Source organism: Phyllopteryx taeniolatus, chromosome 16, assembly GCF_024500385.1.
Source record: "Phyllopteryx taeniolatus isolate TA_2022b chromosome 16, UOR_Ptae_1.2, whole genome shotgun sequence".
In the NCBI taxonomy this organism is placed as follows: Eukaryota; Metazoa; Chordata; class Actinopteri; order Syngnathiformes; family Syngnathidae; genus Phyllopteryx; species Phyllopteryx taeniolatus.
In genome coordinates this window covers 14821457-14846766 of record NC_084517.1, presented here as the reverse complement: position 1 = coordinate 14846766, position 25310 = coordinate 14821457, and the positions used below count along the sequence as shown (strand labels likewise).

The 25310-nt window shown below is 40.6% G+C and overlaps 2 protein-coding genes across 3 annotated transcripts; both read right to left on the bottom strand.

Annotated features, from left to right (window-relative positions):
- Positions 1–11376: 11376 nt before the first annotated feature.
- Positions 11377–16936, bottom strand: ndufa4a (NDUFA4 mitochondrial complex associated a). 2 transcript variants are annotated; one of them, XM_061749144.1, is made up of 4 exons: positions 16769–16936; positions 16021–16109; positions 15192–15252; positions 11377–14525 (listed from the first exon to the last, which is right to left on the bottom strand). In XM_061749144.1, exons 1-4 carry the CDS (start codon positions 16808–16810, stop codon positions 14469–14471), a joined length of 249 nt encoding a protein of 82 aa, XP_061605128.1. In that variant the 5' UTR covers positions 16811–16936; the 3' UTR covers positions 11377–14468. The 2 variants fall into 2 exon arrangements, with proteins under 2 accessions (XP_061605128.1, XP_061605126.1); XM_061749142.1 differs by lacking the exon at positions 16769–16936 and having other exon boundaries at positions 16021–16193.
- A 583-nt stretch (positions 16937–17519) lies between these two features.
- Positions 17520–24497, bottom strand: slc35b1 (solute carrier family 35 member B1). The gene is made up of 9 exons (XM_061749141.1): positions 24089–24497; positions 23497–23600; positions 22326–22456; positions 22209–22239; positions 21009–21169; positions 19563–19689; positions 19054–19160; positions 18821–18974; positions 17520–17891 (listed from the first exon to the last, which is right to left on the bottom strand). The coding sequence occupies exons 1-9, from the start codon at positions 24211–24213 to the stop codon at positions 17839–17841; spliced, it is 993 nt and encodes a 330-aa protein (XP_061605125.1). The 5' UTR covers positions 24214–24497; the 3' UTR covers positions 17520–17838.
- Positions 24498–25310: the final 813 nt, after the last annotated feature.

The window sequence follows — 25310 nt, the reverse complement described above, 5'->3', positions numbered from 1 at the left end:
AAAGAAACATAAACAGTAAATTAAAAAAATTAAAATAAAATAAAATGAACTTCATGTCCATATTTGACGGATTCAACTGGCCATACGTATGACTGCATAGCTTGACGCAAAGCGTTCATTTATCTGGGTTGACTGATTCATATTTCATGGCACTTCACTGGGCAGACAAAGAATTCTACTTAAGCGAATGGAGCACATAACTCCTCCTTTGCTGGTCTAATCCAACCTTCCTGAGCATCTCTATGACATCTCCACTCTGGCAAAGATCAAAGATCCGAAAGGCACCGGGATGTTTTTTTTTTTTATCGTTCTACAAGGTCCTACAAAGACCTGTTCCCTAACAAAATCGATTATCCAATATGTTCCGTCAGCTGTAACAGATGATACGCAGAGACAGGCGGCGGCACCTCCATCAGGAAGGCCAAAGCGGCGTCCGATCTGGCGGGACTGCCAATAAGAAAAAAGCAGACGGATGAAAGCAATAAGCAGCAATGGCTTTAGATCTAATAAGAGGTGAGAGGAGGACATTTTTGTGACGTTTGTCTCCTCCCATAAGGCTAGCATTTGTAGTCATAACAATACAGATAACATTCTACCATTGACCATTTTTCACCTGGCCAACTCAAACCAAAATAATGCCTACATTTTCTGGTTAGATATGCCGTCAGAATGCATACATTATTATTTTACATGTATGTGTCAGCAAGTATTTCATAGAAAAAGTAATTTTATTTAGTAGGGGGAAAACATTTGGGGTCAGAGGGTGTTATGCTTTTATTATTAAGCAATATAAAAAATCAAACATCCTACATCGCAAGGCGGAAAGTTGTCGGGTTGACTTCATCCTTCAAGTCAGTGTTAGTATCATTAATACAGAACAGTGACAGGGCAAAAAGTTTGAAAACGCATTATTTTCCACGCATTATAAAAAGGGGCTTCCGATACTACCTCAGAAGGTGAAAAATTGCTAGGTCAGTGTCGTCCCTCCAATCCGCATCAGTAATGTTGACATACAACAGTAAGACATAAAAATAGGGAAAATATTGGCTATATGTAGTATTTACCAATAGCATTAAAGGGGCTTATGATTCTATCTTTGAAGGCAGAACATTTGTGAATAGACTCAACACCGGAAATTGTTACTTTTATACAGAACAGTGAGATGTAAATAAAGCAGGAAAACCTGACTTTTGCCTGTAAATATTACTGTATCTCTAAAGATTGAAAATTGCATGGTAAATCTCACCCCCCCCCCCCCCCCCCCCCCCCCCACTCACCACTCCACTCTCCCATTCAGAGACCGATCCCTCAATAACATGGACATCTAAAGATGTTGAAAAATGATGGATTTTAAAGGCAGAGTAAAAAGGGGCTTCTGAGAGTACCTCTGAAGGCAGATAATTCCCAAAACGGCTTCACCCCAACCCAATTCTATGATGGTGCCATTAATACAAAACAGCAACATGATAAGACAGAAACTTGTCTTTTCAAGGTAGTGTGAAAGGGGCTTCTTATAATTCCCTTGAAGGCACAAAATTCCCGAACCGACATGAAAATAAGATGGGAAAATGATGTCTTTTCCAGGTACTGTGTAAGGGATCCTATCACTGAAGCGGGGAAATTCCCAAACAGACCTCGCCCCGCCCTCTCCCCCCGATTCCGTGTTAGTGTCATTAATACAGAACAGCGACACGAGGGAAAGTGAGAAGATGACAACTTTACAGGCAGTGTAAAAGGCACCGCTGACGACCTGTGAAGGTGGAAAATTCCTGAATCGACTTGGCCCCCCTCAATTCCGTGTCATTTTCATTGTTTTCGTCTTTTCCAGGCAGTGTGAAAGGGGTTGGAGTGATGTGCTTTGTGCATATCTGAGTGTGTGTTTTTTTTTTTTGTCCCTTACTTACTTCAAGCCGCTTGACTGTGGCCCTCAGCTTGTGTGACTGCTTGTGCTCGCGGTCTAATTGTGCGCCCTCTCTGGCCGAGCAGCTAATTGACTTGAAAATGGATTTGAGGGCAGTAGGATAAAAAAAAAAAAAAAAAAAAGTGAGCAGGACAATGGCAGCCGCTCAGATGAGGCCGCATGTTGCCAATTAGGCCCACTGGCGCTCGTCTGAAGTGTGGGTGAGTGAGGCGAGCGAGGCGGGCGGGCGACCGAGGTGGAGGCATTAGGCCGACCGGAGGGCTTTTTGTCCTCGCCGTGACATCATTACAAGCGCGTTTGCTCACATTAATGCCGCTTTGTGTCGGCGCCCTTTCCGTGATGAACAACACGCTTTGACTGGCCCTAATGAAAAGCTCTAATAACATGCAAATGAGCTCATGAGCAGGAACACCTCACAACAAACTTTCCTCTGTGATGTAATTGGACTGCGTTCCAGTAGTTGCTTTGACTTCATTCTTTTTTTGTTTTTGTTTTTTCCCCCCAAGAAAAATACTTTGTTGTTGCAACATTGCTTTTTTCTTGAAAAAAAAACTAAATTCATAAAGTTATATTCTTTTTTTTAATTCCTTAAACTTTTTCTTGGAATTTATTTTTTAAATTCACTGCAATATTTCAACTTTACATCTAAAAACAATATTAGTTCACACTCACAGACTTTTAAAAATATATATTTTCCTTAAATATGATTCATTTATTTCAAAATCCTCGCAAGATTATCACGTACACTCATAATTTTATGATTTTAAAAAATATGACTTCTTTCAACTTTTTATTTATATTTCTTTCTATTTTTAAAAATGACAAACTTGTAATGTCATTTTTGGAAAAGAAAATCTTACAAAATCTGATTTTTGTTTTTTCCTTCAAAGTCACTTTATTGTCACAATGTTAGAACTATTATCGCAATATTTAGAGTGCATATTCTGTCAATAAGATTCAAAAATGAGAACTCTGAGTAAACTTTCCCAGTTCGTCCACATTGTGCGACAAACAAGTACGCTCACGTAGAAAAACAAAACATCATGTAATGAGACGAGCAGGCGATCAGAACGGAAATAATATTCCCAGAGAATTTGTTTTCCATCTGCACATTAGCGGCGAGGCGGCATTTACCCCGCTGGGCCTCATCTCGCCTCTGAGCGGAGGTCTGCGTCCATCCGTCGGCTGTCATTAGACCAAATAGACGCGCCGCGCTCGGGCTCAGCTCAGTTATGAGATGCATTAAGGCCACAATAAGCCCGCATGTTCTCCACGACGTCTTCAAAGCATGTACGGAAGACTTGTTTTGCACGCAATCTATATTTAAATGTCTCTGATTGTGTGGCCTGGCTCTACAATAAGGTGTAATGAGGCAGTCGCCTGGCTACATAAGGAAAATGAGACTGTGTGTGCTACATTACCGAGTGCTAAATTGCAAACATGGGATGGAAATTAAGGACTGATTGTTTTGTTCACATCCTCCATTAATCATAATCATTGCTTAGATGTAGAAGTAATAGGTGATGTGTGATAGATGAGTGGCTGCTGAATAAAGATGAAATATGGCGTTTGGAAATATAGATTCAAGGTGTCAAAACCAGTGGCGTTTTTTGGCATGTGCAACATGTCCGGCCATACAGGGTCATGCTTAAAGGCATAAACTATTAAAGATTGGTGTTTGAATAGCGAATTTGCACCCCCTTGAGGAGGCACTCTCGAATTTGAGGTAGTACAGTGGTGGCTCACACTGGGCGCCATTCAAGCCAGTACCGCAACTGGTCAAAACACACACTGTAGTGATGATAATACCTCTGTAATTAATACACGGGGGCGTATTTAGTTATTTGGGGACACAAGGGAAATCCTGGGGCTCTCCATACCCATGTACTGCACTGACAAATGTTTTATTTTCACCTCAACACAAGGTCTTCATTGATGAAGTCCTTACAATATGTTTTGAAGTTTAGCTATATCTCACAAGTGAATAATCGCAAACGCTTTTTATTGCCGTTGGTCAGAACATTATTCAACATTAAACAGTTTAGCATTTTGACCGCTTGAATTCTTAATGACTGTCTGGTGATCCTCAAAGCCTCTGCTGTGACTGATGCACAACTATGATATCAAGACGACAGCACATATGGAAGAAACAAGCATCCACTGTAGTGACTGATGTGCAACATTGACAAGACTATGCAAACAATAGAAAATTGCTTTAGAATAGCTGTCCACTGTAGTAAGTGATGCTAAAGAAATAAAAGACAACTGCTTTTGAACAGCTTTCCACTGTAGTCACTGATGTGCAATGTTGACATCAAGACTCCACACCTACAGTAAACCTTTTAACAGTGGACCACTGTAGTGACTTGTGCAACTTTGCCCTCAAGACAACAGAAAACAGCTTTTTTGTGATGACTTATGTGCAACTTAGACAACAAGTCTCCTTGCAGATGGAAGAAACACACTTTTGAATAGCTGTCCACAGTGACTGATACATAACTTTGACATCTGGACTCATGCAAATAGAAGAATAGCGGTTCACTGTAGTGACTGATGCTCACTTTGGACTTCAAGACTCATCCATACAAAAGAAAACTGCTTTTGAACAGCTTTCTACTGTCGTGACTGATGTGCAATGTTGACATCGAGGCTCCACATCTATTGAAAACAGCTTTTTAACAGTGCTCCATTGAAGTGACTCCACACCATACGAGCTGGTTCCAGCCAACTGGTCTGCTTCTCCTTTGGTCCAACAGGCTTCACTTGCTCTCAACAACTCCACAACACTCTGCTACCTGCCCCCCGCCCCCCACCCCCGTGGAGGCTGGCCGCACCGGCATGCCGAAGAGGACGCTCTTCTTCATCTGCTCTTCTTCATCTGCGTTTTTAATTGAGGTGACGAACGGTCTGGTCTCCGAGGACGGTGTCGCAACCCCAAAGCGTCGAAGTCCACCTCTCTGTGACCTCCACGTCAGTGCTTTGGCGATCAATGCGAGCCTGGAGAGATCATTAGGGATCCTTTAAGGAGCCGGACACCCACTCCAGTTTTCTCCACTGGACCTCCTATTAACCTCCCGCTCATTTAGCCGTAACGATCCAACGGGCGCTCGTTAAAAGTAGCTCAGAAACAGAATAATTATTTTTTTTTTAAATAAGCCAGTTAGGTTTGAAAATGCTGGCGCTGGTAAATGTTCCCTCCACACCCCAGTGAAGGCCTCCTCCGTTCTATTTTCCGAGCCTGAATAAATTCCATCACCTGAGTCCGTCGCCACTGCTGCTTGTGAGTTAAGCGCCCCGCTGATTTGCGAGCTCCCAAGGGCGGCCTTCCGCTTTTGTTCACGGCGACAGTCAACTTGCGGCGGCTGCGTCTTTAAAAAGAAATCTTTTCGAGTGTGAAGGCGTGCTCCCCATCCAGACATAGAAGAAGCCTCGCCGTGTCCTCCGATGAACCCCGAAGCGAACGTTTCTCACCTCTAAACGTCGCTAAAGTCGGACAAGGTCAGAATTAAGTTCAATGTGCATCCAATGAATTCTTGGATTGCACTCCGGTTTCCTCCCACATCCCAAAAACATGCATAGTAGATTAATCGACAACTCTAAATTGCCCGTAGGTGTGAATGTGAGTGTGAATGGTTGTTTGTTTATGTGTGGCCTGCGATTGGCTGGCAACCAGTTCAGGGTGTACCCCACCTCCTGCCCGATGATAGCTGGGATAGGCTCCAGTACGCCCGTGACCCTAGTGAGGAGAAGCGGCTCAGAAAATGAATGGATGGATATTTTTGACACTAAAACAGGGCGCTCACATTGAAAGCTGCATCGGTGGCTTGCTCAAAGGCACATACAGTATAGTCAGAAAGCAGACGAGCATCTCTTCAACAACTACTTGCTTTTGTCAAGACTATGCATGTCGAAGCAAAAAACCTTTTCTGTCGTGCACAATTTTGACATCAAGACAACACATATACAACCCCAATTCCAATGAAGTTGGGACGTTGTGTTAAACAAATAAAAACAGAATACAATGATTTGCAAATCATATTCAACCTATATTTAATTGAATACACTACAAAGACACGATATTGAATGTTCAAACTGATAAACTTTATTGTTTTCAGCAAATAATCATTAACTTTGAATTTTATGGCTGCAACATGTTCCAAAAAAGCTGGGACAGGGTCACGTTTACCACTGCGTTACATCACCTTTTCTTTTAATAACATTCAATAAACGTTTGGGAACTGAGGACAATTATTGTTGAAACTTTTGTAGGTGGAATTCTTTCCTATTCTTGCATGATGTACAGCTTCAGTTGTTCAACAGTCTGGGGTCTCCGTTGTCGTATTTTAAGCTTCATAAAGCGCCACACATTTTCAATGGGAGACAGGTCTGGACTGCTGGCAGGCCAGTCTGGTACCCGCACTCTTTTACTACGAAGCAAAGCTGTTGTACCACGTGAAGAATGTGGTTTGGCATTGTCTTGCTGAAATAAGGAGGGGCATCCATGAAAAAGACGTGGCTTGGATGACAGCATATGTTTCTCCAAAACCTGTATGTACCTTTCAGCATTAATGGTGCCTTCATAGATGTGTAAGTTACCCACGCCATTGGCACTAACACAGCCCCATACCATCACAGATGCTGGATTTTGAACTTTGTCTCCATAACAGTCCGGATGGTTCTTTCCTCTTTGGCCCGGAGGACACGACGTCCACAATTTCCCCAAAAATTTAAAATGTGGACTCGTCGGACCACAGAACACTTTTCCACTTTGCATCAGTCCATCTTAGATGAGCTCTGGCCCAGAAAAGCCGGAGGCGTTTCTGGATGTTGTTGATAAATGGCTTTTGCTTTGCATAGTAGAGTTTCAAGTTACACTTACTGATGTAGCGCCGAACTGGATTTACTGACATTGGTTTTCTGAAGTGTTCCTGAGCCAATGTGGTGATATCCTTTACACATTGATGTCGGTGTTTGATGCAGTGCTGCCTGAGGGATCGAAGGTCACGGGCATTCAATGTTGGTTTTCGGCCTTGCCGCTTACATATGATTTCTCCAGATTCTCTGACCCTTTTGATGATATTATGGATCGTAGATGATGAAATTCCTAAATTCCTTGCAATTGTACGTTGAGAAACATTGTCCTTAAACTGTTCGGCTATTTTCTCACACACTTGTTCACAAAGAGGTGAACCTCACCCCATCTTTGCTTGTGCAATTCAGGGAAGCTCCTTTTATACCCAATCATGGCACCGACCTGTTCCCAATTAGCCTGTTCACCTGTGGGATGTTCCAAACAGGTGTTTGATGAGCATTCCTCAACTTTCTCAGTCTTTTTTGCCACCTGTCCCAGCTTTTTTGGAACGTTTTGCAGCCATAAAATTCTAAGTTCATGATTATTTGCTAAAAACAATCAAGTTTATCAGTCTGAACATTAAATATCTTGTCTTTGTAGTGTATTCAATTAAATATAGGTTAAACATGATTTGCAAATCATTGTATTCTGTTTTTATTTATGTTTAACATAACGTCCCAACTTCATTGGAATTGGGGTTATAGAAAACCGCTTTTGAATCGCTGTTCACTGTAGTGATGGTGCTCAACTTTTACATCAAGACTCACATATATGAAATAAAACTGCTTTTGAACAGTTTTCTACTGTAGTGACTGATGTGCAACTTTGACATCAAGACTCCAACACCAATAGAAGACAGATTTTTAACAGCGGTCCACTGTAGTGACTGATGTGCAACCGACATCAAGATATGTACTTGAGAGCTGTTGATAATGTTTTGGTTACTGTTATTTGTAATCAGACGCAAATATAGAGAACACGTTTAACATTGTCTTGTCTTTACAGTGTGCAACGCCAAGCACATTTGTGCATATTGTCCTGCCTTCATTTCAGGCAACGAAACAAGATTTCTCCATCAACCTGTGGATTGCCACAGCGCCCGCATCCTGCCGAACCCCGCTGACGCACCAAAAACGCTCCCACCAGAGCCTCGAACACAGGCTGCAACTGAGTGATAACATCGTGATTATTTGGCAAAGAAAAAAATAATATTTATGCTAACCACTTGGGTTTAATAGTAGTTTTCCTAGGAACTACATTTAGGGTTCCCCAGGTAACAAGACAATGTTCCTGCAAAGGTCCAGTACACGCATATTAGGTCTTGATGTCAAAGCTGAACATGAGTCACTACAGTGGACAGCTATTCAAATGTTTCATCCTTCTATGGGCATGTGTCCACACTGCCACCCACTGGTCAGCCCTTGTAGTCTGGTTGCCTTGGTTTTCAGGACTTTTAAAGAAAAGAAAAAAAAACATTTGCACTTTGTGACGTATGGAATGACAGTTCACTGTAGTAACTGATGCACAATTTTGTCATCAAGACTGAAGCAAATATATTTTGATAAAAAAAAATCTGCTTTTTAATAGTGGTCTACTGTAGTGACAAAATTGACATCGACTCCACCTTGTGTTTGAATTGTCGTGTTTGCTTAGCGCGTGTCCCGAGTCTGTTGCCGCAGTCAAATAGTCGCTAATCAGCTGTTGGCAGCCACACGAGTGGCGGGAGGGTGGTAGTGGGTATATGGGGCATGGGGGGGGGGGGGGTGGTCTCTCCCCGCGGCGGCGCCCCGGGTCGAAAGCAGGTTTGAAGTTTAATGATGCCAGCTGCCAACGCCGTCAGGCTCCCACTGCTAACGAGCTGGCACCGGTGGCGGACTGGGCTGCGCAGGCCGCACCTGGAAATGTAGCATGCTTTTTTCCAAGAGGGCGGGGCTCAGGGGGGGAGGGGTACTGGTGAGAGGAGGGTGTGGAGAGTGGGATGCTGGAGACTTCGCCACCAAGAGGCCCGCGTCTTCTCTTTGAAGAGTGCCGAATTTCCATATTTCATTACGCACCGCTGACTGACAAGGCCTAGCCAGATGTTCTATTTTCAGCTATTTAAATTCTGACCTGCTTTCCAGCGGTGGGGGAAGAAGAAAAAACATTTTGTTTCCCATCCATTCTTTTTCTGTACCGCTTATCCTGATCAGGGTGTCAGAAAGCTTGGCGAAAGGCAGACCCTGGACTGGTCGCCAGTAAATCACAGGGCACAGACAGGCAATCAAAATGGTCACCCAAAATCAAAGCGGCTGACTTCCTGTGTCTTTTCAGACACGGCTTCTTCAAACTTTTTTGTGGGTCTACTTATGGTAGACATGCCAAACCAAATTTCATGTTGATCTGTGAAACTAGTTACTCAGGCTGATTTTTCCAAGAAATCATGAGTTCTTGCTAGAGTTTCTTATTTATGGTGAAATAAATAATGAAACAAGTTGACAAAATCTCAGTCTTCTTGCAATTTTAGCGTCGCCCATTTACAGTATATTTATTATTTGTGGTTCGAATTTTGCAGCAATCAGAAAAAAATGTTGATAACGAATGAGTCTTTGGGAGACCCCTAGAAATTGCCCAAGTGACACTGAAAAAGACCGCTTCAAAGCAAAATGGCGGACTTCCTAAGTGTTTTCAGGCATTGTTTCTACTCATGATAGACGTCCCTCCCAAATTCCATGTTGCTAAGTCAAACTGGCTTTAGGGGCTTTAGTTAAAAATAAAATATGCAGATGATGACTAGTTTTGTGTCTAATGATGATTTATCTAAATTCATCACCATGCTGCGACACACACATAATATGGCGAAAACTCATTCTTTCCACAATTTATCATCACCCATCTGTCTAGGCGCAGCGGTGTCAAACTCATTTTTGTCGTGGGCCACATTGTAGTTATGGTTTCCCTCAGAGGGCCATCACGACTGTGAAACCATATGAATGTGTAATAGCCTCATCATATTATTTGATATACGCAACAAATTGATTGATAACCACTTTCGAAATCCAAAATATCGTATATCAAAATAGCTTCAACTACTGTTCAATTTATTTAAAAAAAAAAATAAAAAAATAAAAAAAAATTAAAAAAGGGGTCTCGGTAGCAAAAGAATGTATGCAATCTTTTAACAATACGTAACATCCACATTTTTAGCAAGAAACATGAAGTAAACACATGGCTTTCTTATGTGGGCTACCAGTCCATAAAATAATGTGGAGGGCCACATGTGGTCCCTGGCCAAAATGTTTGACCCCTGTGGTCTAGGGTCGGCTTAGATTAAATTTGTTAGCAATGGGCAAGCAATAAGCGCTTCCTCTTGGAAAATGTCCCTTTTGTCCAAATGTATGTAAACACGGTCCACTTGGAAGCACATACCTCGAGTCAAAAGTTTCCAATGTGGATAAATCACTACTGTTGCAATGTAAAAATGGGCACCATATCTTTTTGTAATTTTCAAAGTGATTGACTCTCCTTTCTTGTCACACAAAACAGTGTGAAAAAGATTCATCTCATGTTGCCTTGATTCTTAACAAGAATTAAACTTGCTAGTCACTTTCTTTGGAAAAAAGAAAGTTCGTTAGAACGGTCAGAAAAAAAATCGCAAAGTTGGCAACACGGACTGTATTTTTGTAAACCAAGTCCACTCTGTTCACAGCCAGGTTGTTAGTGTAAACAGTGCACATCAGCGAAAACATGCATTGAACTGAGAAAGCTGAACAAAAAAAAATTTCAAAAATAGACAAATTCACTCAAATTAATCAATACTATCATTTAATTCACCCATCCCAACCAAAGCGTAAATTTTAAATAATTGCTAAGAAACAATCCAATATTAGAATTTAGATAAGCTTCTATTCACAGTTTTAACAAACCACTGAGCTAGAAAAAAATATACAAACGGATGACGCTATGACGATGATCTGTCGCTTTTTTGTCAACCTGCCCCCTCTTCCCAATGAAGATGTAACCTCTGCCACATACAAAAACCTACCATCTGTGCTTTTGCTTGAGGAAACTATTCACGCAGCACCGATTGTCTCAAGGATGAAACCCGCGGCCTCGACACGTCTCATCCCCACACGGTACATAGAACACCACCGCATCACTCGGCCTCAGCGTCCCTAAGACGTCGGTGATTCATCCAATCGCTGTTTCCCTCCAAACAATTCCCAAATGGTGGCGTCCCAGCGCCATCCCTCACGAGGAAAATACAATGACAACCGTGACCTTTTGCTGCGTGAGGTGCAAAATGGCACTTTGTCATTCCGCGTGACAAAGCTCAGGGATCAATAAGAGCTTGTCGGGATAAAAGTTCCTTGATGTACTCCCTCAGTCCATTCGCTTACGTTTGTGTGTGTTTGAATTTGTCTCTTACCAACATCATCATCATCATGAACATCAATGATGTTGACCAAAAAAGGCAATTGGGTGATTATAAGGGGGGTTAAATCATCATGGGTAATGGGAAAACTACATGTAATAGCTTGCCAAAAATAATGATTTGGTACAGCCCTTAACTTTTCTTTGAGTTCACATTCTGTACAATAAGGGAACAAAATGCAAAACAAACTGCTCATCTCGCAGATTTATTGCCATTCACATTATTTTGAACATATTTGAAACCATCATATTTTTTATTTCTGGTCCTGACATGTGCGAGTTGAGTCACACTGAATGCTTAAGGATTAGGCATGTGGCTAGAGCGTGAGGCAGTTCCACTTTGTTCTGTATAGCAACCCTAAAAATCACCCATATTACATAATCGATACTGCATTTCGTTTCATATATTTTAGATGTAAACAGAAGTTGAGGCAGAATGGTGGCAAAGCTTCCACAGGCCAAATAAAATGACATAGAGGGCTGGATCAGAGTTTGACGTGTGCTCTAAATTGTCCATAGGTATGGATGTGAGCATGAACGCTTGCTTGTCTAGTATATGCCTTGCAAATGAACGGCAACTAGTCCAGGGTGTCCTAATTGCTCAACCCCATAATGACATCAAGCACTATAAAACATTGCCGGCTGGATAGTTATAGTAGTAGCAGTATTACATAGCAATTTACATGACTAAAGTGGACACAATTTGTTGTGCGGCGCTGTTTTCTTTCCCTCCATCAGACATAAGGGAAATAGAATTAATCTGTTCCTGTACACATTAAATGTACAGACAATATTTTAAGTAGCGAGTGTCATAGATGGGTAAAAATGAGTATAAATAATAACATTAAAAACTGTTGTAGATCTCAGTGTAAAAAAGTTGTAGGAGTTGTACTGTATTTTTACAATTGTATTGGATTTAATTATATTGGTTATTTCTTGTTTCAATGACAATTATACTCATGGCAACATACTGCTGACCTGTGTGGGAAAGCATTAGTTGAGTCGAGTGGTTACCATGGCAACTCATCCAACTGCTTCCAGGACCACATCCAGACAATATGGACAACCTTCTGTCTCTTTGAAAGCATTGCTTTTTGAGACATTTTTGAGGCTCTACCCGTGAACTTTCATGTTCCTAAGTTTAATGTGCTTTCAGGGCTGAATTTTCTAATACAGGTAAATCAAATTGAGAGAAAAAAAAAATATCTACCATTACTGAAGGTATGTGTTTTATGGTGAATCATCAAACATTGCCACTATGCACCACCCACCCAATATAACTAAAACTAGGTTTTTTGCATTTTAGCTTTACACATTTGTCTAGAGCAGGGTGTTCAAACCTTTTTCTCCGAGGGCTTCGTAAAGAGGCGGCACGGTGGCCTCACAGTTCTGAGGACCCGGGTTCAATCCCCGGCCCCGCCTGTGTGGAGTTTGCATGTTCTCCCCGTGCCTGCATGGGTTTTCTCCGGGCACTCCGGTTTCCTCCCACATCCCAAAAACATGCATGAATTGGAGACTCTAAATTGCCCGTAGGCATGACTGTGAGTGTGAATGGTTGTTTGTTCCTATGTGCCCTGCAATTGGCTGGCAACCAGTTCAGGGTGTACCCCGCCTCCTGCCCGATGACAGCTGGGATAGGCTCCAGCACGCCCGCGACCCTAGTGAGGAGAAGCGGCTCAGAAAATGGATGGATGGATGGGCTTCGTACAGAAAAAAAAGAAAGGCTGAAAGCGCCACATTGACATTTTTCATGCTTAGATTGAAGACAAATTCATTCAGCAAGCTTCCTCCAACTGTGTCACGTGAGAACTTGTTCCGGTCACCTGATCGGAGTGTCACTATATTTTAAAAACTGCTACATTTTCAGAGTGATCTACCCCTGCAGTGAGCAGATCTCCAAATTCAGAAACAAAACGGAGCTATCTTTAGGATCATTAGTGTGACATGTTCCACAAATTCAACCTTAACAGGAATAGATAGTGACGCAAACAATCGCGATTCACACCATTTTCTTCTGAAACTGAATTAGCTTTATTCATTGAGACATAAACAAAATGTTTGTTAAATAGCTGTTTTATGTCTTTGTGTACTAATAAAACACTATATAACCAATGTATTCTTATTTGTGGTAGCTCTAGTAATGGTCATTGGTGTCGCAACTCAGAATTAGGGGTCGGACCTGATACGTTTTTGACTTCTTCCTACTTCTATTGAACATTGATTTTCTTTTCGGTTTTAATAAACTATCATGTGTTGATTTATGTGATCAATAAAGACCAAATTTTTAAAAAAGAAACACTTCAAACCTGTCCCCCACTCCAATTCTATTTCTATAATAATGGCACAGGCCGCAAAAAAATGGAGGACAGAACACAAATTGCCCCCAGGCTATATTTTGGACGCCTATGGTCTAGCGTTGGTGGTAATACCAAACTTTGTAACAATCAGAAAATCTCCAGGATGAGTTGACTTTAGAGGACTCCGGGAAATGACCAAAATGGTAGATTCCCTGTATTTTCAGGCATGGCTTGTCTTTTTTGTGAGTCTACTGCTGGTGGATGATCCTTTCTCATCGTAATTAAAAAGCACTTATCATAGGTAAGGAAGGCCTCTACATTGTGCACAGGCCGTTCCCCAAAAGATATAAGCGAGTGAAGGTGGTGGTGGATTTAGTCGAGTGCTTCTGTTCGAACACAAAAGGTCTTCTTGACATTTTGTGCGCCCGCGTTGGCTGCTCATCCTTGTCACCTTTCACGCACACGGCAACATCTCTCACACAGCGACATGTTGACATTCACAAACTTATCAGACTGAAGAAGAAAATGAAACGCTAAAGCACAACTATTCTTTTCTCCGCTTGTTACTTAAAAAAAAATTTGAAAATAAAACATCTTTGCTGGCTTGCTTGGTGATGCAATTTTCCTAGAGGGCTCTCCCTGTGGATTTATGACCTAATTCGACTGATAAGCTTCTGGATAGCGGCCAAATGAAGTGAACACGATGAAGGTGAAATGAGGTGAAGTGATGATGAAACCCAGTAAATAAAAAGCAAGCAAGAGTGCACAAGGACAGAGGAAAAATAATCCCAATAAAAAGAAACAGATTCTTTTCTCTTGTGAGGAGGAGAAAAGACCCCTTTCACTTTATTGTCACACACCCAAAACTGTAGACGAGAGGTGTTTCAAATAAAAGGGTATGCAATGAGGAAGCTTAAATATGAACGTGGCATCACAACAAGACCATTCAGTGTGCTTGTGCATTTTGGTCCAGCAGACGAGAGACGCTTTAGAAGTCGGGCCCTTGCTTCTTCAGTTTGCTGTAGTCCGTGTTCACCGCGAAGAACTGGAGAGCACAACGGAGAAGAAAGGTGGCTCAACAGCTCTCAACCTGCTCCCTCCCTCCCATGTGTTGCAAATGGTGAAGGCTACAGTTCCACTCCAGTCTTTTAGGTAGCAATGCTGACTACAAAGTAGTTCAAAGAGAAGTTGAAAACTCTTAGAGCTGTAGCAAAAGAGCCATTGGTTTCCTGCTCCATGCCGCTCCACATGATTTTTTGCGAATGGGTTTAATATTGTGTCTTGTTTTGATGACAAAAACATGTTTGTTGTATTTTAGAATGTTTAGCAAAAAGATGGGTTTAATATTTTGTCTTGTTTTGATGACAAAAACATGTTTGTTGTATTTTAGAATGTCTAGCAAAAAGACAGAGCCCAACTACAGGGTACCGTCACATTGATATTTGAGTAACAAAATTTGACAAAACCATCTAGTTCAAAAAACCAATGAAAATGATCACACTGAATCGTACTTTTAAATACACCAATGCCAACTTTAGCAGATTAACAAACTTCAACACAAAAAAAAGTTAACATGCAAGATGTTCTTTTAATGGCCTTAATTTTGGACATTTTCATTTACTTATACTTTATAAAACCCAGGCCCGCCGTCAAGAATACATGATGTGATATTAAAACCTATGCTTACAATATAATTCCTTTTCAAACCTACCTTGTACTGATCAGTCGGGGCCATCTTGTTCCAGGGCTCGGGGTTGTTCTTGCGATCCCAGCTGCCAAAAAAAAAATCATTAAAAATTATTGCGCAACTATTGGTACTCCTTTTCGAAACAAAGTTACAAGGTGCTTCACAGTAAAAAGAGTCAATGAAAAAAAAAAAACTACTGAGAAGTTTATAGAAACAAATGACAAAAAAATACAATACAATGCAATGAAATATAATAAAACCAGTGAGATATAAAAACAGATTTAAACTTTGCCTTTTAAAACTTTTTACAACTGCACAGACCGTGTTCTAAGTAACATTTAACATTCCTGTCTCGCAAGTGCAAAAACACTAAAATAAAATTCTGATTAATTACAGCTAATGGAGAAGGAACACAAATGTGTTTGGAAAAAAAAAAATATATATATATATATATATATATATATATATATATGAAATTGGGGTACTTGTAAATCCAATCCATATATATTTCTTCAGCAGCTAGTCATTACCAGCTGATCAGCTGTTAACTTTCACCACTTTACCATGTTTGACCTTTCTTTGCATCATCTTGAGAAGTTTCACACCCTTTCTCCAAACCAAAAAGGAGCATCGCTTGCCTGTCTGTTTGCCTGTCTGACCACTACTGGAACTTTCCATCACACTGCTATTCGCTGTCAAACCGGCTGGCAAGCCACTGGTGGCCAACGCCAAGCAACTCTACTCCTTATATACGCAACATTTTAATTACCCTCCTGGGTTAATTTTAAGGGTCCTTTGTCCCTTGAAATTTGCTATATAAAACTAAGTAGCAGAAGTAGAAAATATTATATACCAGACATCCGGGTTCCTCAGGCCCAGGCGAGCAAGGTACATCAATGACATGACTGTGCCGCCACCGATGAAGAAGAAGAGTGGAATCAGCTGCAAGGAGCAAGACAGCAGCATAAGACTGTGATTGACACCTGACAAGTTATTCACAAACATGACCATGGACACCGAAAGCAGGAAAATAACCACTTTAATGTTATTCGTGTGTGTGTATTCAAAGTATTATTATGTAGAATGATTATTACGTATTATGTATAAATATTTTAGTATCAGTTTTATTGATTTTATTTAATTTCCCTCACGGGATGAATGTCTAAATAAATCAATTTAATTTTAACAGTAACAACAAGTATCCTAAGTCTTATTCCATTGAGTAGTTTGCGCTTAATGTACCGAAATGGCATAATTGTTGCCTTTAAAGACATACACTTGCTAAGCAGCAGTAGCTGCTGTTTACGACCTACTAACTAGCACCTACTTGGCTGTCTTATCAGCGTGTACACGGTCTATGACCCGATTTGACTCCAAAGCATCCCCAGACACACGTTTAATTACGTCAAAAGTGTCATTAAGTCTAAACATGTTACGGAATGACAGCAGAAAGTGTGTTCATTTCCGTTTGGCGAAAGGTTTATCGAAGTTCGGCGCTTGCGACAGCTAGCGTTGCTAAGCTAAGCACGAAAATGCACAGAATTCCGAAGCAAACATTGCGCCACCGCTGTGTTTTCCTCGGATAAAACGAGTTTACTCACAGCCGGGTGGTTCCTAAGTTGCTTGCGGACTGTAGCCAACATCCTGACAGGTAGTAGGGTGTGCTTTCTCCCAATTTGTACACAAATAAAAGGATTAAAGGAAGTCTGGCCAAAAACTGCGCTATTTAATCCGCCAGTTTGAGGCGAAGAAAGCCAGACAGCACTGAAATAGGACGTCAAGGAGGCTGCCTGACAAAAAGCAGCTAAAACGCAAGTTTGTTTATAGTTATTCGACCATATTTTGTATATGCTTCCAATTAATACGGCTAAAATGCATACTTTTTGAAGCCTTCAATTAGCGTGACTTATGATTTCATTATTAAATTGATATTTAGATCTGGCAAAACTACAATGGCCATAAGGTTGCCACTATAGATGATTTCTCCCCTTAAATTATAACGAGGGGTTTCTTGTACTTTTAATGTTAAGGCGTCACGACCACACATAACTTAACAATAAATATCTAAGTGACGTTTTAAATCGTAGTCTCTTAAAATCGTAAATAGTATGTGAATGATGGAACAATCGTTGAGTGGCCACAAGAATAACAGCTGTACCTGTAAAGTGGCAGCAGGAGTCGCTGTTTAGCACATTTGGAGTGGAACAATTTACCACAAAGTGACCACAAAAGATCCTCATAATACTAAAGAAAGATGGATTTAAGTCATTACATGTTCCAAACAGTTCTTGGTGGTCGGTGTGTTCATTGTACATTGTCACAATTTGAATGCTTGAATTAAAACGTGAGGAGGAAAGGTGACAATTTCCCTTTAATGCAAGTGAGTGATAACCTGTAGAAAATTAAAAAAATAAAGAAAAACAAAAAACAAAAGACAAGTTTTATAAATGACAAGACACTTGGCTAATTATCGGCCAAGAATGTGATACTGGCAGGTTTTGCAAGCAATGTGATGAGACCTTTTGGTAAATTCATCACTGAGATGCTGAAATTGTTTGTCCTTGATGAATGTGTTGATACTCAGAAGTTTGTTTTATTTAAAAATCAGGTCATAAATGTTTCAGCCTGTATGACAAGTAATCTTCTGGCTTATGAATTGTGTCCGGGTGGTTTAATGTGTTGTCTTCTTGGGTCCTTTGCCAAATTTAGCGTCCAATCCGAGGCCTGAAAGGTCAACAACAGAGGCGTGATGAAGGAGCTCAGTAATTGTCACAAAAACACAGTGGTACCTAAACTTATGAGTGACCCAGCTCACGAGTTTTTCGAGGTAACGAACCGTTCCTCAGCAAAAATATTACGAGCAGTAATTTCAGTTAAAACCACTTGACGGCAGCAGTGAACATCACCACAATAAAAAAGAGAAGTGTGCTTGCCTCGAGCTGTTTATTGCCACTCCCAGTTGAAGTTTAAAGTAAAACTAAACATAAAACAAAGATATTTACATGTTATTTATTGAATCAACCACGTAACTTTGGCTGGCAAACGTTAACTAGCTTAATGCTAATACATCATGCAAAACCCCATAGACAGGCTAACGAAACTAGCATCAATGTTGCAGCAGTAAACTTTTAAACAACGGATTTTGTAACAAATGATGCCGCTACACATACAAACAGATAATTTAACAATACCCACAAGGTTATATTCTTTATTCTCTGCAAAAAAAAAAAAAGAATATTGCTGGAGCTTATTCTTATTCATCATCACACCTGTGTATTAGATATATGTATTTATTATACTGCTCCCTAATGGCCAAGGCAGGCACACCAGAAATCACAGCACAATGTCCGTTGAATTAAACCTTGAAACAAAAAAGATGAAACTATTTAATTAGTTACAGCCTATTTAAATATGTTGATACTGTATGTTTTTATACAGTAAAATACTGTAGAATCCCATCTTTCTTACTGAAAACACTTTAGAAAAATGTTTGTTGGTGATTTTGGAGAAATTAATGGTATTTCAATTCATTTCAATGGGGAAAGACGATTTGAGAAAATAGGGATTTGAATTACGAGCGAGGCCATGGAACAAATTAAACTTGTAAGTCAAGGTACCACTGTAAATCCAACTAAATTGCCAATGTCTCTCACCAAGGAACACAAGGATGGTGCCCAACCACTGCATGTTGCTCATTTGGTTCCCAAAGAGAAGGACGGAGCCCAGGATGGTGAAGAACTTCCTGGTGGTGGTAACGATGGAGCAGGTCAGGGGTCCAAAGTAAACCACCGTCATGAAGATGAACGTCTGGCGTCAAACAGGAAACCATGTTGTTCATTTTGAATAGGCGCCGATCGCATTTAATCAACTTTTAAGGTTGGCTCACCTGGCCCAACGCGCTGGTCAATCCAAAGAGGAGGATGTTGTACAAGATGCTCGGGTAGCGTTCGGTAAAGCTCAGGAACTCCCACACCTCACCGGTCCACAACACAGCTGCACACAACATACACATACTGAATTTAAACTTTATTGTCTTCACCAGCTCTAGTTTGAGACTGTAAAGAGGACCAAAGATAACTAAATGCTCCTTTCAGATATGTTTGAATAAAAATAATATCAATCTTCATATATTATCAAGAAGAGCCTCAAATATAGCTTGGAGATGCAAGTGCAACTGATGTGCTGGCAGGATAAGTGGTGTGTCCATGGCGCCATCAAGTGGTAGGTTGAAAAGTGACATATAGTAGGATGGATGGTTGAAAAGACATTTTAAGGACATTTGGAACAAAATCAAAAGGTATGATTTCAGACTATCTCTGAAGGAAACACCTGACTTAATTATATATGCCAATATAAGTTTTGCTGTTTGTTTGTAATATTGCAAATGTGACTCACTCAGTCCCAGGAGTACAGTGGACCACAGGTTTATGTTGAGCATCATGTGATTGGCGCTGGTTTGAAAACGAGACCTCATGTGGTCCTGGGCCACGCCCGTCAAGCCGTCCAGCGTCAGAGACACTAGCTACAAAAACAAAATAGTTACAATAATAAATGTTTAACCCTCAGGCCCTTGTTCGATTTTACTACCCTTTCATCTTATTCGTGGGCATTTTTGTCCATGTATCGACACAGTCTGCAATTTTAAAGATGTTTCAAATGTTTTTGGCTACATTTACTATATAAAGTGTTTAACTAACATCAGTTATTGTAATTAGTCTAACAATATCCATCCATTTTAAAAACATTTAACCATTCAAATTCCAGTTTGATTTCACAATGTAGAGGTTGGAAAACAACCTGAAAAATGAAATTCTTAAACAGTATATTCTCAGTACAACTGTTTTTTTGTTTGTTTTTTGGTGGATTGCTAAGAGTACAGTCTTTCGACAGCTGTCAGAGGGAGCTTCCATTCTTAAATTAAAATGTAATTCTTCTCCATGGTGAGCAGAGGGTATCTCCACTTCTTAAAATCTAAATTGTAATTCATTCTGTCCATTGGAGCGCTGTAATCCAGTAAGCATCTATTTCCGAAACTCATAATAGTACATGGTTTACCCCAAAGTCCAAAACTTAATTAATGATGTAATCAGGCAGAATCGATACAAAATTTAAAAATGCTAGGGTTCAGTCTGAAATCAACATAATTTACACAAATTTTATGATTTAATTCAGTAAATAAGGAATTATAAAATCTAGTTCATGAGTTTCTATAGGCCAAAAGAGATTGATAGTCCAATTTGATATAAACAGTTTATTATTGATTGATAGTCCAATTTGATGTAAACAGTTTATTGATATATTTAAAGAGCTGAAGTTGGAAATAAGAAAACCAGACAAAAATTTCATTTCATTTGCATTAACACAGCTAATATGGTTAATAAAGAAAAAACAACAGGGCAAGGTGGACACAACTGACCAGCAGAGCTCAGAGGTTTTCGTTTTTTTCTTTTCCTCCTTTATTGGTCTAAATACTCACTAAGGCGGAACGGTGGACGAGTGGTTAGAACATCAGCCTCACAGTTCTGAGGACCTGGGTTCAATCCCCAGCCCCGCCTGTGTGGAGTTTGCATGTTCTCCCCGTGCCTGCGTGGGTTTTCTCCGGGCACTCCGGTTTCCTCCCACATCTCAAAAACATGCATGCATTGGAGACTCTAAATTGCCCGTAATGTGAGTGCGAATGGTTGTTTGTATGTATGTATGTGCCCTGCGATTGGCTGGCAACCAGTTCAGGGTGTACTCCGGCTCCTGCCCGATGATAGCTGGGATAGGCTCCAGCACGCCCGCGACCCTAGTGAGAAGAAGCGGATCAGAAAAGGGATGGATGGATGGATGGATACTCACTAAGAGGATCTCCCCGAAGCCGAAGACGTGGTCGTCCGCCACTGTCGAGCTCTTGTTGGGCTTGTACAGAAAGAGCGCCACGCCACTCACGATCAGAAGCACACACAAGTACTTGGCCATCGGGTAGCGCTTCTTCAGGATGGTCACCCCCAGGATCATCACTGCAGTGATAACATCAATTTGATGGAATTACTTTTTGGCCAGGAAAAACTCCAGGCAGAGATGGACTGACAGCTGAACAGTTGCACACGAGCGGAATTGCACACACAGCATGTAGACTAACACGGACAAATATGTTTATTTTGTGTGCAACAAGACATCACCACCATTTATAAACTCAAAACAAGCGCAATTATGACAGCCCCATTGGTCAATTAAAATAAATAAATAAATACTTTCTCTGCCTGACAGCTGAACAGTTGCACACGAGCGGAATTGCACACACAGCATGTAGACTAACACGGACAAATATGTTTATTTTGTGTGCAACAAGACATCACCACCATTTATAAACTCAAAACAAGCGCAATTATGACAGCCCCATTGGTCAATTAAAATAAATAAATAAATACAAATAAAAGTTTCTAACTTGCTGCTAGGCAGAATTTAGAATTCCTATACGCCAATTTTTATTTTTTTTTTAAACATTGCATTTATAGTTTGTTGCAAGGCAGTATTACAGGGCTCAGTCATGACTGCCCCAGAGGCCAACTTTAAAAGGTTACATATGCATCTAACTTGTTGCTATGCAGAAATTCTTTTTAATTAAAATAACATGCCAGACAAACAAAAATGTATAAATTCATGCTAGGTAGAATTCATAGGGCTCAATCATGAATCCCCCATATGCCACTGAAAAAAATAAATATCGATACCAGCAACAGCCATATGTTTCTGCCTTTAACCCAGACAGTGTGGGTTCAATTCCAGTTCTTGATACCCAAACCCAGATTAAAAAATAAATACAAATTTATGTTGTGTCAGAAGGGCATCAAATGTAAAAACTGTTCAAAACAAATCAGGTGAATAACTAACTATGGCAACAACTGACGGGACCAGCTCAAATTCCCAACAACTTTTTTTGTTTTGAACTTGTTTGGCAGACCCACTTTTTTAACTCGTTGCTCGACAAATAGGGCCATGTGCAAAGTATGTGACTAATTTCTAACTCTGAAGTTGTGGGAATGAAAATTCGCTCACCTGGGATTGGCTTGCAGGATTTTCCCAGCACCTAGAAAAAAGGTATTGTTTTAGGAACGATGATTATTTTTATCAACTATTTCGTGGACATTAGCATTAGAGGGACTTCTGACTGACCTGTGTGGGGTAGTTGACATACTGTAGGGCAGAGTTACTGGACACCATGGCTCCCACGTAGGAGAGGGAACACAGGCCGTACAACCAGCTCCTGGTTAAATCTGGTTTGGGGCCCTCTAAAAACTGAATCACTGAGGAGGAAGAATACACACAGGAAGGGACGTGAAGTAAGCACACACTGATTCAAAGCGAGAATCTGGCATCTAAGTGTTTTACCGCCATGTACACTTGCTTCTCATAGCCATAGAAAATAAAGTCTAGATAGTGACACGCGCTGGCGCCACCCAGCTTAACATGACGTCACTATGCTATGAGTGAAACGCACTTGACTATTTCCCAGGTACCATATGTAAAGGATATTTTCCACAGAAATATCACATAATGCTCATCTGAGATTATCATCACAGCCAGCTAGTGAACTGTAAAAGAAATAGGCTACGATTCTTAAAACAACATAAGTTTTTTTACCAAAGCTGTCAGAAGGGGGGCGACTTTAAAAACCCCAAAAACTGACCAAGGCTAACGCGAGGCAATGGAGAGCCTGGGCGACAACATGGCGTCCATAAACCATGTGACGTGGATTTAACCTAAAACAGAGCTGTTGAGTGAGTTCAAAGAGTGTCCAGACTTTGTTGCTAGGCGGAATTCAGAGGGCTAAATCACAATTTCTCATTGGCCAATGAAAAAAATGACATGCCAGTCATTCCAACAATTTTTGGAACTTGTTGCTCGGCAGAATTCATAGGGGCACAATCATGACTGCGCCATATGTCAATGGGGAACAAATGACATGCCAGTCAATTTACATTTCGAAGTTGTTGCTAGGCAGAATTCATAGTGCCACAAACATGAATACTTCATATGTCAATGAAAAATTTACATATTCTAACCACGCACGCATTTTTCTAACTTGTTGCTAGGCAGAATTCATAGGGCATCAATCACAATTGTGCCTTTGGCCAAGGAAAAACAGGTTTTTTTACATGTTGCAGTATGACATGAAATTCAAGAATGTTAAACTGTGACTCAAAACATTGCCTATACACATCAATAAAGGTTTTATGATGGCGATTTTCAATTTTCAATATTTCCTATGTGGGTAAATGGTCTTGAAATTCAAACCAGCATCTCACATGAGACTATGTCGGACCTTGAAGGTCGAAATACTTACATATCCTGGCAAAGAGAGCGTTGATGATGCACTGGATGAACACCAACGTCCTGGCGAATCGAAACTTCTCCTTTTGGTCGCCATGGCCATAATCTCCTCTTGTGCTGGGGTGTAAAATTGAATTTAAAAAGTTATAGACTTCATCTGGTGGTGAGGCCGTGATGCATTTGGAATACAACCCATTTGTTGTTAGACAAACACTGTGTGCGTGAGGTCGTCGTCATGTTGTAGAAACCAGATATGATCCCTGCACCCTCCCCATGCCAATTGGGCAGCAGCATTCCATCGGTGTCGTGGCCCACTTCTATGTCATACAGTAATAAACACCATCTTATCTATCGTACAGGCCACAAATGGAAGTATTAGCTCCATTAATGATCAAAAACTAGAATAAACTGAATTAAATACTGCATTACATTGTGATATTTGAATACAATTCCGACTTTAGGACACCATATGTCAGTTTAAGACGATTCAGGAAGGATATAATTAATAACTACAAACATTATTATTCCTGTGAGGGAAAATTAAGCTGCATAATAAAGTCACCAGGTGTCATCGAAACCCAACAAGAAGAGTCCTGCTCACGTACATGGTTTCTTGTAGAATTCCGTAATAGAAATAACACACGAAGACGCCCAGGAAACAGACGATGAAGCGCAGCCGCATGTTATCCAACAGCGACGCGCCCCTGGCGGATCCTTTGCTCGTACCCATGCCGTCCGCCACCAGTCTGGGTATGGAAACCGACACCGCCGCGCTCCCGGTGCCCCCGACACCGACGTCCCGCTCCACTATAGCCGCGGTCCCAAGCCGGAGTAGGTCCTCAGTTTGTTATTTCTTCAATCTTGTACGGCGGGTGTCATTGTTGTTTATTTATAGTTTTGCATTCACGATGTCTAAATATCTATATATGCACTGTGGAGGAATGTTGTTGTGATGAGGTAATTATAGGTTTCATTAAATTGCGTCGGGAAACACTGCTGTTGTGAAAGGACCTCAAAAGATGGTTGTCCGCAGTTCCGCCTGAATTTAAAGATTTAACTTTATTGTTCTACTCCAGTATGTGAGGTAAATTTATCTTAATTTGCGTCAACAAAACCCATTACAACAACTTTTTTATTGGTGTTAGGTATATTTTATCCCTAACCACACATTTTTACCACGGCAATGTGAAAGGCAGCTATTCTGAAAAATAAAAATCTGGTCCTTTTCTTAAAACCGTCGCGTGCCTCTTTGACGTCGCAGTATGTGGTTAAAGCGCATTGGTCCATAAACTAACGCCATTATTCTCTTTGGCCAGTGACAGAGCGGCTCTAGTAGAAAAGGGCGGGACCTAGGTTTAAAAACCGCAAATCCACGTGTCGAACGAAAATAAATTGAATTAATACGAAATTGGATTTTAAGAATACATTTCATGCAACCAGGCCAAATATATTTAATTTTACTCATTTATGTGTCATGTAAACAATGAAAACAAAGCGTTTTCCCCTAGTTAGTCACTGTTTAAGCTACATACTGTACAGTTGTGCCATAAGTGTACATACTGTAATATGGCAAGCCTTCTTAACATTTACAAGTTACGATCGGCTATCCAGTATTAGCATTGTAGATATCAACAACGTCATGAATATACAAAATTTTCATTCAAGAGATCTGTAACCGAATTATGACTAGTCGAAACTGAATTAGATATCTGAAACTGTATTGTTGATATCTATAACTCTAGTTTGAGATAGCTACAATTTGATTTTGACTAGTCATAATTCCAGTTACAGATATCGACATATTGATTGCGCCTAGTCAAAACCTGA

What these genes read in the sequence shown, in the direction of transcription:
- ndufa4a (XM_061749142.1), bottom strand. Translation starts at nt 16,178, where the DNA reads ATGGTCATGTTTGTGAATAACTTGTCAGGTGTCAATCACAGTCTTATG. An exon ending in CTGAGGAACCCGGATGTCTG is followed by an intron (nt 15,253 to 16,020) that starts GTATATAATATT and finishes TTTTTTTGGCAG; the next exon opens with CTGGGATCGCAAGAACAACC. An exon ending in CCCCGACTGATCAGTACAAG is followed by an intron (nt 14,526 to 15,191) that starts GTAGGTTTGAAA and finishes TGTGCTCTCCAG; the next exon opens with TTCTTCGCGGTGAACACGGA.
- slc35b1 (XM_061749141.1), bottom strand. Translation starts at nt 24,213, where the DNA reads ATGGGTACGAGCAAAGGATCCGCCAGGGGCGCGTCGCTGTTGGATAAC. An exon ending in ATCCTGCAAGCCAATCCCAG is followed by an intron (nt 21,170 to 22,208) that starts GTGAGCGAATTT and finishes TTATCACTGCAG; the next exon opens with TGATGATCCTGGGGGTGACC. An exon ending in CACCATCCTTGTGTTCCTTG is followed by an intron (nt 17,892 to 18,820) that starts GTGAGAGACATT and finishes TTGACCTTTCAG; the next exon opens with GCCTCGGATTGGACGCTAAA.